This window comes from Elephas maximus, chromosome 3 (genome assembly GCF_024166365.1).
Source record: "Elephas maximus indicus isolate mEleMax1 chromosome 3, mEleMax1 primary haplotype, whole genome shotgun sequence".
NCBI classification, from domain to species: Eukaryota; Metazoa; Chordata; class Mammalia; order Proboscidea; family Elephantidae; genus Elephas; species Elephas maximus.
This window is the reverse complement of record NC_064821.1, coordinates 199,603,205-199,614,695: the sequence shown is the minus strand read 5'-3', so window position 1 is coordinate 199,614,695 and position 11,491 is coordinate 199,603,205. Positions and strand designations below refer to the sequence as shown.

Genomic DNA, 11,491 nt, shown 5'->3' with positions numbered 1-11,491 from the left:
AGACGGTATTAGGAGTGCATCTTGCAGAGGGGACAGGGCTGAGGCCACAATAAGGGAAGGTGAGCAATACTGTGGCTGTTAAGTATCCAGGCTGGGCAAGGAAGGAAGTTCTTTTAGGTAAATATGGGAAACATGAAAGAGACATCTTAAACACTTTTACAAACTATGGAAAATAATATGCACACACATTACAAAAAAAAAATTCAGCAGTACAAAAAGTATGAGGTAAAGAGTAAGTCTCCTCCTTAAAAAAAAAAAAGTCTCCTTCTTGAGATTCCTAGTTCGCTTCCCAAGGGCAGCCACTGGTTAGTTTCTTGTATGTCCTCCCAGAAGTTTGGTGTGCCTATATAAGAATATAGAACCAAAAAGAGAATATTAAAAAAAAGAGAACCAAAAAAAAGAATATAGAACCAAAAAAACCTAACCCGTTGCCGTTGAGTTAGAGACCCTATAGGACTGTCCCATAGGATTTCCAAGGACTGGCTGGTGGATCCGAACTGCTGACCTTTTGGTTAGGAGCCATAGCTCTTAACTACTGTGCAACCAAGACACCAAATAAGCAGATAGATATACTTTTTTATTCAACTGGGGCATATATACACAGTGCCCTGGACTTTGTCCTGTCCAACGTCTCTTAGAATCTGTTCCGTATTAACACAGATTGGTCTTCCCTTTTTTTTTTTTTAATTTTTATTGTGCTTTAAGTGAAAGTTTACAAATCAAGTCAGTCTTTCATACAAAAATTTATATACACCTTGCTATATACTCCATGCATGTGAAAGCTGGACAATGAATAAGACCAAACGAGAGCTGACACCTTTGAATTGTGGCGTTGGCAAAGAATATTGAATATACCATGGACTGCCAAAAGAACGAACAAATCTGTCTTGGAAGAAGTGCTGCCAGAATGCTTCTTAGAGGCAAGGATGGCGAGACTGCGTCTTACATACTTTGGACATGTTGTCAGGAGGGATCAGTCCCTGGAGAAGGACATCATGCTTGGCAGAGTACAGGGTCAGCGGAAAAGAGGAAGACCCTCAATGAGGTGGATTGACACAGTGACTGCAACAGTGAGCTCAAGCATGACAATGATTATAAGGATGGCGCAGGACCAGGCAGTGTTTTGTTCTGCTGTGCACAGGGTCGCTATGAGTCAGAACTGACTCGACGGCACCTAACAACAACACATACCCCTAGTTGCTCTCCCCCTAATGAGACAGCACAGTTCTTCCCTCCACTCTGTTTTCATGTCCATTCAACCAGCTTCTGACCCCCTCTGCTCTCTCATCTCCCATCCAGCCAGGAGCTGCCTGCATAGTCTCATGGGTCTACTTGATCCAAGAAGCTCACTCTTCATCAGTATCATTTTCTATCCCAAAGTTGGCGTTGGGAATGGTTCCTGTCTTGGGCTAACAGAAGGTCTAGGGACCCTGACCTCCAGGGTCCTTCTAGCCTCAGTCAGACCATCAAGTCTGGTCTTTTTACAAGAATTTGAGGTCTGCATTCCACTGCTCTCTTGCTCCTTCAGGGGTTCTCTGTTGTGTTCCCTGTCAGGGCAGTCATCGGTTGTAGCTGAACACCATCTAGTTCTTCTGGTCTCAGGCTGACGTAGTCTCTGGTTTATGTGGTCCTTTCTTTCTCTTGGGCTCATAATTACCTTGTATCTTTGGTGTTCTTCAGTCTCCTTTGCTCCAGGTGGGTTGAGACGAATTGAAGCAACTTAGATGGCTGCTTGCTAGTGGTTAAGACCCCAGATGCCACTCACCAAAGTAGGATGCAGAATGTTTTCTTAATAGATTTTGTTATGCCAATTGACTTAGATGTTGCCTGAAACCATGGCCCCTAAACCCCTACCCCTGCTACACTGGCCTTTGAAGTGTTCAGTGTATTCAGCAAACTACTTTGCTTTTGGTTTAGTCTTCCCTTTCTTTATGAAAGTGGCAGGGTTGGCTATTGCATGGATGCACCATCATGTATTTAACTGGACTTCCACTAGTGGACATTTAGGTTGTTTCCAGCCTTTTATTTCAAATAATGCTGCAACTAGTATCATTTTACATAGGCATTTGTTCAACTGTGTGAGAATATCTGTAGGCTTCATTTGAGCAACTGTTTAGAAAAAGGTATGAAGGATGGTCAGTCCAGGTCCCCTTGGAGGAATTTGAGGTGGTGTATCTGAGTTGAAAGGAGGAAACAATATGAACATGCAAGGAAACAAGTGGAACAATGACATCTGAAGCCCATGGGCTCCAAGAAGGAGCCTAGGTCTGATCTATTAAAAGGCTCAGCAAGCCATATGAGGTGAGGAGAAGGGGGAGATAAACCCAGGAATCTCTGAGACACAGAGGGAAATTCTCAAATATTCTGTCCACAGGATTCCCCATTCCTAGGAGGTCCAGCCGCTTCTCCAACTTTAGAAGAGATGTAGCAGCTGCTTTTCCTTTCAGGAGAAATTTTCATAGGTAGAGATTTCAGGAAACTCATCATTCTGTTGTGGTGGTGGTCTCGGCTGTGAACCAGAACACACAAGGACAGAGTTGTTAATAAAGCCCGGAAGTCTGTGGTTTCCTCAGTCTTGTGCTGATGAGAAGTGGAAGGTGAGACCAGGCCATCCTATGGAAGTAAGGTCATATGGACTGGCCTAGGCAATGTGCAATCAACCAAGCTAATGACAAGATTTTATGGAGCATTTCCTAATTGTAAAAGCTGTGGGCTGAACTCTGCAAAAGAGATAAAAAAGTTTAGTTCACCGAATCAAGGGGATATAAAAATGACAAAGTTCTTTCCCTCAATAAGCTACTGTCTAATGATCCCAATCTCTGCCTTAGCAGGAGAAACAAAGTATATATTCATATATAGATAATTCAGGTATTAGAGGTTAAGTTCCAAAGCAATGGCCCAGACCATTAAACCTTCCTGTTCTAAGCATTCTGAGGCTCCCTTGTCTGAGAGTGTTCAGCGAAGGCTCTAAAGAACAGATGAGATCTTGGATGATCCACAGAGAAGGGGGAGGTTAGGTGTCAGCTACTGCTTGGCAAGAGCATAAACCTTCTTTGAGATATGGAGCAGAGTCGTGTCAGAAATTAGTAACTAAAGAGGTTTGAGAATTTTCTGATCAAGTGGGCAATAGGAGGCTCAGAATCTGCTTCAGAATTCCTGGTCCTGAAAATTCAGAAGATAAGGGATAAATTTGATCAAGAGCTTGATTGAAGAAATATGTGGATTTCTATTTGCATTTTAGGTAGGGTGGTTTCAGGGGTCTCAGTTTCCTGGGGGTGGTATGGGAGCCATGAAGGACTAACCAGACATGCAATGACTTATGGACAATCTGAAACTCAGGGCACTGACTGGTGCCCATGACTTTAAATGGACCAGTATTAATCCAAACACAAAGGGCCAGGAAAGCAGCTTTGGGAATGCAGTGAACAGTAGGGATTTGTCCTGAGGGTCAAAAGTGAAGAGCTAAGCATTAGGCCATGCTCTAGAAGTCAAGACATGAGGCAGATGATGGTTGAACTGCACTGCATACCTGAACAAGTACATCCAACATGACTAGTTTCTAAGTTACGTGTGTAGTTCCCACAGGTTTTCAAGCTTTCGAAGGGGGAGATATTACTGCACTGAGGTAGACAGAAAAGTCTTCATAATAAAAAAAATTTGGATTGGAGCTAAAAGATGGATCCCACTCCATATACCTTATTTGCATAGTCCCACTGAATTATTGTGGGTGAGTCATGAAAACCATGGCTAGAAGGGTCATATGAAGTGATTCATTGCACAGCAGCTTCCTATCGTTTTGCTTCCTCTTCCTCAATCTGCATCTACAGCCTCATGTGAAATAACCTTTGACCAGCTAATGGAGAAGAAAAGGAGGGAAAACTGTGGTTTACAAATGGATCTGCATGATATGCTGGCCCTATATGTAAGTAGACAGCCACTGTATTATAGCCGCAAGCAGAGGTGGCTTGAAAGGTAATCAAAACTCATGGTGACCCTATAGGACAGTGTACAACTGCCCCATAGGGTTTCCAAGGAGCTCCTGGTGGTTTTGAACTGCTGACCTTTTGGTTAGCAGCCATAGCTCTTAACCACTATGCCACCAGGGTTTCCAAAAGATGGATAGAATTATTAGATCAATTAGAAAATGTTTGGCCTTTGGTCATTCAAATGCAAATCAGGAATATTTGTTTAAGCATTTCTGGTGACCATGGAGTGTGCCAAAGGGTGTGTAACAAGTAGAACTTAAGCTCCTCAACTGTGGGAATCTAGTACTATCAGTTAAAATGGTCTGAGCAATAGTTCCTCATTTCTTGGGCTCTGGAATACAGAGAAAATTGTTCTCACCAGCTGGGATTTCTGTATAGAGCAGTACACTGTGTTTGAACTGTCTTTCTTCTGAAGAACTGGAGCCTTTTCCTGTAAGAGAAAAACATCAGACTAGCCTTAATCGCCAAAGGAGAAATTTTCAGAGTTTTACCCTTAACCCTTTTAGTCTTACACAGAAGATGGAAGCTGCCTTAGTGTGGTAGGCCAGTTCCTCTGCTTCTCCAACACTTCCTTCCCTTATTAATAATGGCCCTAGGAAGCTGAGGGATGCGTACTCCCATCGCAAGGACCTGAGGTTTGATGAATATTGATAGAGCCACAATTCCCTGCCTGCATGCTGTTCATCCCCCAATTCACACCCCTGGTTTGGAGGGGCTAGTTATTCAGGATATTGGATGGTCCTAGAAGTGGAAGGGGAAGGAAAGATGTGCTGATCAAAAGGACTCACCCGCGATCTGAAGAACACTTGTGTATACACTGTATTCCCTTCAACTACGGGGTCAGGTACCACGTTGCTTGGAGTGATGAGATCATATTCTGCCTGCCCCTTGGAGGCCATGTCCTCCTGAACGGTCAAGTCATGTATCGCGTCCCTTCCACTGACAACCTCCTGCATCTCGGTCCTCTCTTTATCCTCCTCAGTTGTTAAGCTGCTGTCAAAGCTGTTGTCTGAGGTGGTCCTGGGCCATTGCCTGGCAGTCTTAGGGAAAGGGTCCAGCTTCTTATACCCTTGGGAAAGCATGGTGAATAGATTGTGGCTAACAGTGGGTTCTGGATAGATAAACAAAACATGTCAATTCCCAACTCTCTCTTGCTTTGCAGAAAGGCTTCAAACCTGTTCTGACTCGTTCCTCAGATAGGGCCTAGGAAACCAGAGGAGAGGTTTTTCTTGGTCTTTTGGGGGTTCCATTTCACTCTCTCTCTCCTCCTTTTCAAGCATTTGTTTATTCAATCATATGATAAGCACTCATTGAGTGTGACATGTGATGGACTCTGCTACTCTTCTTAGTGAGAGAACTGGCCCCACTGGATAAACCATGCCAGGCACCATGACAGGTGTTCTGGGAAACACAAAGGTAAATTAGACACGGTCCTGAAAGAGTATACTGTTTAGCTGGGGGATTGGATGCATAATCAAATCAATTTACATAAATATTTTACAAGACATATGAAAGGTACAAGGAAAGCTCAGAGTTGTGAAGAGAAGTCTTCTGGTTAGGAAAGCAGGGAAGAACTTACGAAGGTGGAGGTATTTGAATTTGGCCTTGAAGTAGGAGCAGGGTTTTGAGAGGTGAAAGGGCATTCTTGGTGGAGGGAACAGTATGATTAAAGGCAGCTGTGGAACCTGGGGCACACTCTTCAGAAGGAATGATATTCGAAATATTTAACAACTGTAATTGCCTGAGCATAGGACTATTAGAATGGGCGCTTGCCATGAAGAACTAGTGTGGCATCCTGGTTGGATGTTGTTATGAATTGAATTGTGCCTCCCCAAAATATGTCAACTTGGCTAGGCCATGATTCCCAATATTGTGTGATTGTCAACCATTTTGTCATCTGATATAATTTTCCTATGTGTTGTAAATCCTACCTCTTCGATGTTAATGAGGCAGAATTAGAGGCAGTTATGTTGTTGGGCTTTTTATGTTAATAAGGTAGGACTCAATCTACAAGATCAGGTTTATCTTGAGTAAATCTCTTTTGAGATATAAAAGAGAGAAGTGAGCAGAGAGACAGAGGGACCTCCTACCACCAAGAATGAAGAACCAGGAGGGAAACGCATCCTTTGGACCCGGGGTCCCTGCACAGAGAAGCTCCTAGACCAGTGGGAGATTGATGACAAGGACCTTCCCCCAGAACCAACAGAGAAAGCATTCCCCTGGAGCTGGCGCCCTGAATTCAGACTTCTAGCCTTCTAAACTGTGAGAGAATAAATTTCTGTTTGTTAAAGCCATCCACATGTGGTATTTCTGTTATAAGCAGCACTAGATAACTAAGACAGATGTCAACTCTGCCTTTGGGGCACATTAAATAGCCTGTTTGATCTAAGTGTATAGTAATGGCTCACAGTTATTAAGTGCTTACTATGTGAAACCCTGGTGGCATAGTGGTTAAGTGCTACATCTGCTAACCTAAAAGGCCGGCAGTTCAAATCCATCAGACGCTCCTTGGAAACTCTGTGGGGGTGGTACTACTGTCCTATAGGGTCGCTATAAGTTGGAATCGACTTGATGGCAACAGGTTTGGTTTCCGTTTGGTATGTGCCAGAAAGGAGCCCTGGTGGCATGAATGGCTAAACACTCAGCTGCTAACTAAAAGATTGGTGGTTCAAACCCACCCAGCTACTCTGTGGGAAAAAGATCTGGCAATCTGCTTCCATAAAGATTACAGACAAGAAAATCCTGTGGGGCAGTTCTACTCTGTCACGTGGGGTCACTCTGAGTTGGAATTGACTCAATGGCACCTAACAATGACATGTGCCAGGCACTGTTCTAAATGCTGTTCATGAATAAATTTACTTAATCTGCATAAAACCTCATGAAGTATAGACAAAAACTATCCTTATTTATTTTTTGTAGATGAGGAAACTGGGGCACATAAAGGTTAGGTATTTGCCCAAGTGGTAGGGCCAGGATTTGAAAGCAGGGCTATGTGCAGGAAAAAATAAATGGAGATCTGACCCCATACGGAGCTATAATAGTACTTAATATCTATTGAGCATACACTGTGTGCATTACCCCACTCAGTCCTAATAACAACTTTGAAATGCAGGTGCTTTCCTTTTGTAAGATAAGGAAACTGAGGCTGAGAGAGTAAATTTCCCAAGATCACATCACCAATAAGAAGTGAGCTGGGATTTGAACAGAGGATCCTCTGACTCCAGAACCCATACACCTGACCACTAGGTTGTGTTGCCTCTTGAGCAACAAAGGCCATGAGGAGCCATTGATGATTTTAGGACAGGTCAGAGCTGAGCTTTGGAAAGTGGTGAGTAAAAAGGATAGAATGAAGAAACTCTGGAGAGGGGATGGCTGGCTAGGAAGCTATTATGTATTTTAGGAGAGAAGAAAGAAGGAATAGAAATGTCTGTTAATAGGGACTGGTTAAATAAGTTAAGGTGCATCTGTAGAATGGAATAAAAAAGAGGCAGTCAATCTACATATGCTAGTGTTGCTAGGATATACTGCTGAGTTAAAAAAGGAAGATTCAGAACAGTTTGTGTAGATTGTCCCCATTTATGTAATTAAGGAATTAGGAGGAATCATCTATATGTATATATATATACACACACACACGCATATGATATGTATCTTATATATATAAATCATATCTATATATACATAAAAAAAAAAAAAACCCGTAAATGCATTAAAAGTTTCTGAAAGGATCTATACATACATAAATTTTAACAGTGGTCGTCTCTGGGAGGAGACCTGGAGATTGGGGTTTGAAAGGTGATTGGGATTTGGAAGGAGATTTACTTTTTATTGTATACCATGTGATTTTTCAGTTAAAAAAACCTGTATAAACAAACAATTGCTGACAGTATGAACTAGAGCAGTGGCAGTGGCTCCAGAGAAGAGGGAACCTTGGAGAGATGTTGGACAGTTTAAAGAAGCAGGCCTTGGGAAATGAAGAGAGGTGCTGGGGCAGGGAGGAGGGACACGGATGATGGTGATGTCTCTAGCACTTCTCCAATCATCCTGATCTGTCCAGCGCACCAAGAAAGGACAGCCCAGGCTGGGGGAGATGAGGGTTCTGCCCTGCCAGCTGTGAGGAGGGAGCTGGTGGGAAGTTCCATAGTTTAGCCATGTTCCCATTTCTTGCCACCTTTCTTTTGACTGGAGACCCTGGTGGTGTAGTGGTTAAGTGCTATGGCTGCTAACCAAAGGGCCAGCAGTTCGAATCTGCCAGGCGCTCCTCGGAAACTCTATGGGGCAGTTCTACTCCGTCCTATAGGGTTGCTATCAGTCCGAATTGACTTGACCGCACTGGGTTTGGTTTTTTTGCTTTTTGTTTTCATTACATTTTCTTTTTGGGAAAAGACTGTATTGTTGGATTACTTGAGTCCCCCTCCCCCAGCCTGTCCTTCTATTTCACCTCCTTGGGATAGCCCCTCCATGAGAGATGACATAGAGTTTTTTTTTAAATAGGGATTGGTCTGAGTGGGCAGAGTTTGCAGATTCCTTAGAGCTCCAGAGCTCCGGAGTTAAAAAAAAAAATTTTTTTTTTTTTTACAAGTTGGTAATTTAAGACCCTGTGGGGCTGGGGTGGGAGAGTAAGGGCAAGTATCTCACCTCTCCACCCCACCATCCATCAGAGCAACCACATTTTTGCATGCTTTATGTTATTGGGGTTCTGAATAATATTTTGCTTGAAGAAAGCATTCCATAGCTTTTTAAAGAATTGGAAAACCACATCAGTGATGCTGTTGGGTAATGGATATCTAGAATGAACAAGTCTGTCTTGGAAGAAGCACAGCCATAATGCTTGTTAGAAGCAAGCGTGGTGAGACTATGTCTTACATACTTTGGGCATGTTATCAAGAGGGATCAGTCCCTGGAGAAGGACACACGCCTGGTAAAGTAGAGGGTCAGTGAAAAAGAGGAAGACCCCCAATGAGATGGATTGACACAGTGGCTGCAACAATGGGCTCAAGCATAAAAACGACTGTGAGGATGGCAAAGGGCTGAGCAGTGTTTCCTTCTGTTGTACATAGGATCACTATGAGTTGGAACCAACTTGCTTGATGGCAGCTCATAACAACTGACCATCTCATGTGCTTTAATTTTAATCAGAGTTCTAATTTTGTTCCTGTCACAGATTTAGTGTTCCATTTGGCCTTCGTTTCTCCATTCTCCGAGTGGAGAAAATAACTTCATCGTAGGCCACATTCAAGTGACGGGAGTTTGTGCTTGAGGAGCCCTTGAGACCCCACCGATGAAGACCGCTTCTCCTATCTCTGGCCACCATTTCTCAAAAGTCTATCTTGGTAATGGCTTTTGTTTTCCAAATTACCTTCCATCAGCACGTTACTTCTCAAACTTAAAAGGGCATATGAATCACCTGAGATCTTATTCAAATGCAGATTCTGATTCAGTAATCTGGGGTGAAGCCCAAGATTCTGCATTTCCAGCACGCCCCTAGGTGATACCCACGTTGCTGATTGGCAGACTACACTTTGAGTAGCAAAGATTTGAAGATTTATATGGACCAGAGACCCCATAGATTGTGTCACTGGTGATATTACCTGATGTTTCAGCTGGAACCTCAACTTGGCTGTCACTGAGGGCTGGAGCTGAACCTGAGAAACAAAGTTAGAGAAAAGGTTTATCAAGAGCGCTGTACAGAGAGAGGCTTCTTTGAGGGAAAGAGATTCTGGGGAAATGGACAGGGAAAGGCTTTAGGGGGAGTGTTAGCCCTGATATGTGTACAACCCTGTGGGTAGAGGTGATCAGAATCTAGGGCGACCTTTAGCTGAGAAGGCGGCTCTGGAGCTTCCTTTCATCCCTCTGAAGGGTGAGCTCTAACCATTGCCGTTGAGTTGATTCCGATTCATAGTGACCCTATAGGACAGGATAGAACTGTCCCCTAGGGTTTCCAAGAAGTGGCTGGTGGATTTGAACTGCCAATGTTTTTGATTAGCAGACATAGCACTTAACCGCCATGCCACCAGGGCTCCTAAATCCTCTGTAGTGGCCACTAATGTTTTTCCTGCTCACAGTGATTCTTCCAGGGCCCTATGTATTCTAGGCATACTTGTTCTTTTTTGTGAACTGCTCCATACCCACTCCAATAGTGAGATCCTAGAAGAAGTTGTCAATCATAATACCTCATCACCTTGGTCACATGATTGGTCCAGAAAGTGGCCACAGGACTTAAAGCAGGGCCAATTAGAGCTATTTCTGGAGTCTTTTCAAATTGGGGTTGGAGGGAAACATCCTTTTTCCCTTTCTGGTGTTGAGCTTATTAGTATGTGTGAGTCTGGAGCTATGGTATGTTCTGGCATACCCTCCACACCCACCTGTCTATTGGCTGCAGTCCAAAAAACCAAACCCACTGCTGTCCAGTCAATTTTGACTCATAGCGGCCCTATAGGGTGGAGTAGAACTGCCCCATAGGGTTCCCAAGGCTGTAATCTTTAAAGATATAGACTGTCACGTCTTTCTCCTGTGGAGCAGCTAGTGGGTTTGAATTGTTGACCTTTTGGTTAGCAGCCAAGTGCTGAACCACTGCACCACCTGGGTTCCTTGCTGGCTGCAGTAGGAGAGAGCTAAATTGGCTCAAAGAGAGAAAGGGAGATGAGAAATGAAGAGCTCTGGTAAATTTGAGTCTCTGATAGTACCTTTCCCTAAGGCCAGTTCCACTTCTGCCTTTCCCAGAGATTGATCACATGATCAATAAGTCACCCCCCCCCACACACCCTTTTTGTCTAAACTACTTTGAGTTGGTTTTGATTCTCCGTAACTGAAGAGTTCCAACTAATACCCTCTTCCCATCCTATCCATCACTTTGAGGAGAATTGAGGTCTTGGGAGACAAAGGGTTGAAAGGCATTAGGTGAGTACAGAGAATCCTTCAGAGAAAAGGGAAGGCCCCAGAGAAACGGCCTAGTGCTGGCAGTCACCATCGGTCTCAGCAAACCCACACTGTCTTTTTTGCTTCCAAATGCACCAGGTGGAGATTCCAAAGCATAGAAGGGTAGAAATTATCAGGAGGACTATAATCCAAGTCTTTATGCTTCTCGAAGGCTCTTTGAAAAGGAAATGAGTGACGTTAATACAAATAATGACAAGTGAGGTTAATGCAAATGGTAAACAGAAGATAATGATCATCCCACCTGCCTCTTAAAAATCCCATGATATTGCAGAAAATATTTATTTTCATTTTACAATTATATATTGAGCAGACGTTGTAGGCAAGAGGTTGCAGTATTAAATGATTGTCTGGTTATAGAGGTTTATTACTTGCTCAGTGTTACAGAGTTTAAGCACCTGAGTCAGGATTTGAATGCAATCTCTCTGATTCTAAAGCACCCTTAACCATCAAACTACAGTGCCCTTTTCTGTAAACGGTAGTTGGGGAGTTCCAGGCTTAAGACAGAAAGAGCCCAGATTTCTGCTGAGCCAGAATCCATCTGCCAGACAGAGCCTGACCCAGCATCA

The 11,491-nt window shown here is 43.5% G+C and overlaps 1 protein-coding gene across 8 annotated transcripts in view; it reads right to left on the bottom strand.

Moving 5' to 3' along the window:
* Window positions 1-564: 564 nt before the first annotated feature.
* The window catches only part of LOC126073853 (T-lymphocyte surface antigen Ly-9-like), a 31,205-nt gene continuing 20,278 nt past the window's right edge, over window positions 565-11,491 (bottom strand). For 2 of the 8 annotated variants that reach the window (XM_049880993.1, XM_049880985.1), the window contains exons 6-10: window positions 10,975-11,079; window positions 9,578-9,631; window positions 4,775-5,097; window positions 4,345-4,416; window positions 565-2,509 (exon numbers count right to left, since the gene is read on the bottom strand). In XM_049880993.1, the coding sequence (XP_049736950.1) occupies window positions 2,444-2,509; window positions 4,345-4,416; window positions 4,775-5,097; window positions 9,578-9,631; window positions 10,975-11,079 (620 nt within the window). In that variant the 3' untranslated portion in view covers window positions 565-2,443. The remainder of the gene's footprint in view (window positions 2,510-4,344; window positions 4,417-4,774; window positions 5,098-9,577; window positions 9,632-10,974; window positions 11,080-11,491) is intronic. The other 6 variants (XM_049880988.1, XM_049880991.1, XM_049880989.1 and 3 more) reach the window with 4 other exon arrangements.